The sequence below is a fragment of the Belonocnema kinseyi genome, chromosome 4 (genome assembly GCF_010883055.1).
Source record: "Belonocnema kinseyi isolate 2016_QV_RU_SX_M_011 chromosome 4, B_treatae_v1, whole genome shotgun sequence".
NCBI lineage: Eukaryota > Metazoa > Arthropoda > Insecta > Hymenoptera > Cynipidae > Belonocnema > Belonocnema kinseyi.
In genome coordinates this window covers 35,859,210-35,866,088 of record NC_046660.1, presented here as the reverse complement: position 1 = coordinate 35,866,088, position 6,879 = coordinate 35,859,210, and the positions used below count along the sequence as shown (strand labels likewise).

Below are 6,879 nucleotides of genomic sequence, written 5' to 3'. Positions count from 1 at the left end.
GATATTTTAGTAAATAAATAACATTTTCACTTTGGAACAGGGTATTTTAGTAAATAATTATAATTTTTAGTTTGGGACAGGGAATTTTAGTAAAGAATGGTAATTTTTACTTTGGGACAGTCAACCTTAGTGAAGGATTATTATTTTTAGATTAAAATAGGAAATTCCTGTAAAGAATTATAATTTGGACTTTGGAACAAAGAATTTCGTAAAGGTTTATATTTTTTATTTTGGAACAGAAAATTTCCGCAAAAAATTAGAATTTTTACTTTGAGGCAGAGAAAATTTTCTCAACGAATTGTAATTTCGAGATAGAACTTGGAATTTTCGTACAGAATTTTAATTTCGACTAATAAATTTCTAAAAGCTTTATAATTCTGATTTGGGAAATAAATGAAATAAAAAAAATCACGAATAGAGTTATAATTATCCTAACTTGGATCAGGGAATTTAGTAAAGAATTATAATTTTTATTTTGAAACGGAAAGAATTTTCTAAAAGAATGATAATTTCGAGATAGAACTTGGAATTTCCGTACAGAATTATAATTTCGACTGATAAATTTCTAAAAGCTTTATAATTCTGATTTGTGAAATAAATGAAATAAAAAAAATCACGAATAGAGTTATAATTATCCTAACTTGGATCGGGGAATTTAGTAAAGAATTATAATTTTAGTTTAAAATATAAAATTGATATAAAGAATTATAATTTTTATTTTGGGACAGGCAATTTCCGCAAAGAATTAGAATTTCGGTTTTTGGACAGAAAATGTTCGAAAAGAATTAGAATTTGGTGATAGAACTGGGAATTTCCATAAAGAATTATAATTTCGACGGATAAATTTTTATAAGCTTTATAATTTTGAGTTGTGACATAAAAGAAATAGAAAAAATACGTGAAAAATTACAATTTTCCTGATTTGGAACAGAAGGCATTTGAAAATAATTATAATTTTTACTTTGTGACAAGGAATTTTAGTAGAGTGATAATTTTTACCTTGGGACAGTGAATTTTAGTAGAGAATTATAATTTTAATAGAGAATTATAAATTTTAGTTCAAAATAGGGAATTACCGGAAAGAATTATAATTTTGACTTTGGAATAGAGAATTTCGTAAAGAATTTTAGTTTTTATTTTAGAACAGAAAATTACCGCAAAAAATTAGAATTTTTACTTTGAGACAGAAAAATTTTTCTAAAAAAATTATACTTTCGAGATAGAACTTGGAATTTCAGTACAGAATTATAATTTTCATTTTTGGACAGGGTATTTTAGTAAATAATTAAAATTTTCACTTTGGGACAGGGTTTTTTAGTAAATAATTATATTTTTTAGTTTGGGACAGGGAATTTTAGTAAAGAATGATAATTTTTACTTTGGGACAGTCAACTTTAGTGAAGGATTATTATTTTTAGATTAAAATAGGAAATTCCCATTAAAAATTATAATTTGGACTTTGAAACAAAGAATTTCGTAAAGAATTATAATTTTTATTTTGGAACAGAAAATTTCCGGCCAGAAAAAATTTTCTAAAAGAATTGTAATTTCGAGATGGAACTTGGAATTTTCGTACAGAATTATAATTTCGACTAATAAATTTCTAAAAGCTTTATAATTCTGATTTTATAATTTATCCTAACTTGGATCCGGGAATTTTCGAAAAGAATTATAATGTCTTGGAAAAGGTAATTTTCTCCATAAAATGAGAAATTTTGCAAACAGATTTTCATTCTGATTTAGAAAAAAGGAATTTACAAAATGAATCCTTGTTCAAAATCAGAAATTATCGAATTAAAAAAATTACTTATTAGAAATCACAGTTTGAGTTGAAAAATTATTTTTTTTTGTTAACAAAAAATTGCCAAAACTTAAATCTGCCTCTTACAAATTTTAGAAAAAGGAAATATTATATTTATATTATCTATTTCTGAATTATAATATAAAATCTTGTAAATAAATATAGTTTGAACTTGGAAAAGGGAATTTTGGAAATGAAATTTCATTGTGATTTTCTATAGAGAATTTTCTAAAAGAATTATAATTCCGAGTTCGGAGGGTAATTAATTAAATATAAAAAAATGTCCGTAAGAAATTATAATTTTTACTTTGGAATAAAGAATTCCATAAAAAAATATAATTTAGACTTCTTTATAAAAATCTCTGTTGCAAATCTTTAAAATGTTTAGAAATCTCTTAAAAATTTTAAAAATCGTTTCGAATTATTTAAATCTTTTGAACTCTTTCAAATTGAAATTATCCTAGGTTTAATAAAGCTTCAGATAAAGGAATTTTCTTTAATTTTCAATAAAGTATTACAAAAATATCTTGCTAAATCATTGTTTTAGCATAATTCGTTAAATAGAGTTAATAAAAATTACCAGAATTTGTAAAACTTGTTTAAAATATTTATTTGGTACTCATATCAGTTCTTTCCTCTCCATAAGCTTATTGTTAAAAAAATCTTCCTGTGTATTAGTGCCAAAAAAGCCTTGTTTGAAGCAGGTTATTCGTGAGGTTTTTTCAGGATAGATGTTTGTGCACGTAGAGCCATACCAGTGACATCCTCTACAAGGTGAACCAAAAAGCAATTAATGAAAATTAGGTAGGAATTTTATATCATCTTATAATAATTATAATTTTTTTTTCAAGGACCTTCGAAAATGAGGGGCAGTCTATAAATTACGTTACTAATTTTCGGCTGTTTTCTTACAAAAGATGCATTTTCAAACAAAAAATATTAAAATTTAACCAAAAACAGTTGAATTTTCAAGGAAATAGTTGAATTTTTGGGAAGAAAGTTGCATTTCCAAGCAGAAAAGTTGATTTCTTAACTACGAAAGTTAAGACAAGAAATATAAATTTTTTAACACAAGAGATGAAGTTTAAATCTAAAAGGACAAATTTTCAATAAAACAGTTGAATTGTTTACAAAAAAAATGTTTCTGACTAAATAGTTGAATTTTCAACAAAATAATTAAGATATCAATAAAACAGTTAAAATTTTAACTTAATAGCTAAATTTTTATCCTACAAAGATGAATTTTCTATCAAGAAGATTGATTTTCTACGAAAAAGAGGAATTTTCAACCAAATAAAAAAATGTTCATCAAAGAAGATTAATTTTTTAGGTAAACAGTCGAATTTTCTACAAAACAATTAAGTTTTCATGTTAAAAAGTAGAGTCTTTTTAAAAAAAGTTGAATTTTAAATCGGAAAAGATAAATTTTCAACAAGAAAGTTAAATTTCAATCAAGAAACATGAATTTTCAACTAAAAAATATAAGTTTTCAACGAAAAAGGAAATCGTTAAATTGTCAGTTTAAAAAATTATTTTAAAAAATGCGAATTGTCCGCCAGTTGAATTCATAGAAAAAAGGCGCATTTCTAACAAAATAGTTGAATCCTAAACACAACAGAATTTAAAAGTTAAATTATATAATGTATACATTTTCAGAAAAAAAAAATTTTTACAAAAAAAAGAATAATTTTCAACAACATACTTAAACTTAACAGAAAAGAGGTGAATTTTCAAAATAAATGTGTTTTTAACGAAGTAGTTCAACTTTCAACCAAGTATTTGCATTTTCAAACAAAACAATTAATTTTTAATAAAAGTGTTTAATTTTGAAACCAAAAAGAAGAATTCTCTACAAAAAAAGTTTTTTTTTCTCAATAGTTTAATTTTTAACCAAATAGGTGATATTTCAACTAAATAGTATAACTTTCAAGACAAAAAAAGACTAATTTTCAACAAAACAGTCGAAGTTTAAATCTTAAAATATGAGTTTTTAACCAAATAGATAAATTTAAAAAAAAAATTTTTATTTTTAACCAAAATAGGAATTTTTATTTAAAAAAGTTAATTTTCAACCAAATAGTTTAATTTTCAAGCCAAATATATGAGTTTTAAACAAAAAGTTAATTTATAACCAAACAATTGATTTTGAAACTACAATGAGGAATCTTCAACAGAAAAAATTAATTTTTTACAAAAAAAAGTCGAAATTTCAACCTTAAAATATGAGATTTTAACCAAAAATAGGAATTTTGAACAAAAAAAAGTTAATTTTTTAACCTAACAGTTTAATTTTCAAGCCAAAAATATGAATTTCAAACTAAAAACTGAATTTATAACTAAATAATTGATTTTGAAACTACAATCTTCAACAGAAAAAATGAAATTTTTACAAAACAGTCGAAATATTAACCTTAAAATATGAGTTTTTAACTGAATAGATAAATTTAAAAAATATATTCTAATTTTTAACAAAAAATAGAAGTTGTTAACAAAAAAGTTAATTTTCGACCAAATATTTTAATTTTCAAGCCAAAAATATGATTTTTAAATCAAAAAGTTAATTTACAACAAAATAATCGATTTTGAAACTACAATGAAGAATCCTCAAAACAAAAAATGAATTTTTTATTAAGTATTTTTACTTGAAACCAAGCAGTTGATTTTACAACCAAAAAGAGATGAATTCTTATAGTAACATAATAGTTCATACTTCAACAAAAAAAGAGTTTAAAAAATAGTTGAATTCAGCCAAAAAAGACAAATTTTCAACAAAACAGTTGAATTCTCAAACAAAAAAATTACATTTGAACTCAGCAGATATAGTTTTATCCAAAAGGGAGGAATTTTCAACAAAGAAAATTAATTTTTGGCAAAATACATGAATTTACGAATCATCAATCAATCCATTTTTGACGAAAAATGTAATAGTTACATTTTTATTAAAAAAAAATTATATCTCAACCAAGAAAAAAAAATAATTTTAGAAAATATATTTACAATTTCGACCAGAGACGAATTTTCAAATGAAATTTTTTATCTTATAAAAAAATAATTTTCAACTAAATAGTTAAATTTACCCTGAAGAGAAAGATACATTTTCAACCCAATAGTTGGATTTCTAACTAAAACGGATAAATTTACAACAAAAAATGGAATATTTAAATTTTCAGTGAAGAAATTAATTTTTAATAAGAAACTAAAAGAATTTTCAAGATATTAGTTTAATTTTTTAGCCCCCTCCGCCCTCAATTTGGTAACGTAGTTTATGAATGGCCCGTAAGAGGACTAAAAAAAGTTTAAACAAATTTGCACACGTTCGATGGTGTCAAAATTAAAAGAAACCATTAGAAATACAAAATAAAAAGTTATATTCTTTAGTATATTAATTTATTATATTACAATAAGGAATAATTTCATCATACACAATTACGGTAACGTACCCTAGTGTAATTTTTAAGTGAACAATATTATAACAAATAATTTTATACACGAGGTATGCTTGAGTCTGAGTATTAAGTTAAAGCGCAAAGATACTCTAGTTACTTAAAACTAAAAGTAACTGAAAAATATACTATCTTAAACTCTCTAATTTCTCAAATGTAAACTTTTTATTTTTACACAACAATTAATACTTGCAAGCTTAGCCAAAATCGGAAAAGGCTATACACATATTTATGTCAATTCCATTTCTGCAAGATGATAATTCTGCAGAAATAGTGTCGAGGGCTAGAAGCCAATTACTTGAAAATATATAATTTCTCGAGCATTCTTCTCCATTCAACTTAACCAATTATAAGTCAGGTTGTAAATTAATTATTCAACTTTAAGCAAATAGTTCTTGTTCCATACCGAGCTGTTCCAAGAAAATTCCCATTGGAGTGCGCCTTAAGCCGATGCCCTCTATTTTATTGACAAGCTTGTTCTTAATATTTCTTAGCCTCAGAGACGCATGAATAAAGATTACTGAAACATAAATTGTTTCTCCTTAGTTAAAGTGCGAATTAATATTTTTCTAATCAAAGAATATAAAAAATGTGAAGTACCAGAAAAAGGTAAAAGTATGCCAATTAAGAAGACGAGTAAAGAGCCCAAGGTATAAGTAACAAAACAGCCGCTCAACACAATTAAGATAATTCCAGCAAGAGGGTATTGTTTTTTGAAGTTATGTACTGCTCTTCCTTCTGTCGAAGTGTATGCAAACGCAGACAGCAATACGGCCATTGCAATCATACCCAGTAGCATTTTTCCAGGGTGAATTAATCTACATTGACAAAAAAATTGCACAATATAATGAAAACGTTCGGAATTCGTTTTTAAAATCACTTTATTGGAATTACAACAGAGTTCTGCTGTCCTAAATTCACAAGTCTTTTTTTTTTCAAAGAAAATATATGAGTTTTCTACAATGAAAGATGAATTTTAAACACAACAAGGTACATGATGAGTGAATCAGTTCAATTTTCGGATAAAAAGATAACTTTTTAACAAAATAGTTTAATTTTTGACCAAATAAATGCACTTCTTAGAAGGCAGTTGAATTTTCAAGAAAAAAAATATATATTTCAACCAAATCATTGAATTCTCAAACTGCACATATGAAGTTTGAACAAAATAGTTGAATTTTCAATAAAAAATTGAAGTTCAGCCAAAAATAGTTGCACTTTTCACCAAATAAATGAATTTTTTAAAAGGCAGTTGAATTTTTAACAAAAAAGATGAATTTTCAACCCAAAAGATCGAATTTGTTCTCAAAATGGACGAATTTTCAACAAAACAGTTTAATTTTTAACCAAAAACATAACTTTAACAAAATATTTGAATTTTTATTAAAATAATTAAAGTTTCAAATAAATAGTTGAATTTTCAACAACTAAAAAATTCATTTTTAACAATACAGTTGCATTTGCAAGCAAACAGTTGAACATTAAAGCAAAAAGACGAATGTTTAACTAAATAATTGAACTTTTAAACAAATAATTTAATTTTTCAATCTACAGAGATAAATTTTCAAACAAACGCTCGAATTTTTAATTAAAAAAATATTAAACTTCAACTAAAAGCAATTGCATTTTAAACCA

At 24.2% G+C, this 6,879-nt stretch overlaps 1 protein-coding gene across 2 annotated transcripts in view; it reads right to left on the bottom strand.

The window, feature by feature from the left end:
• Window positions 1–2,395: 2,395 nt before the first annotated feature.
• LOC117171172 (PRA1 family protein 3) overlaps window positions 2,396–6,879 on the bottom strand; it is an 8,975-nt gene continuing 4,491 nt past the window's right edge. Inside the window, exons 2-4 of one of the 2 annotated variants that reach the window (XM_033358236.1) lie at window positions 5,845–6,079; window positions 5,651–5,764; window positions 2,396–2,568 (exon numbers count right to left, since the gene is read on the bottom strand). In XM_033358236.1, the coding sequence (XP_033214127.1) occupies window positions 2,507–2,568; window positions 5,651–5,764; window positions 5,845–6,079 (411 nt within the window). In that variant the 3' untranslated portion in view covers window positions 2,396–2,506. The remainder of the gene's footprint in view (window positions 2,569–5,650; window positions 5,765–5,844; window positions 6,080–6,879) is intronic. The other variant, XM_033358235.1, reaches the window with a different exon arrangement.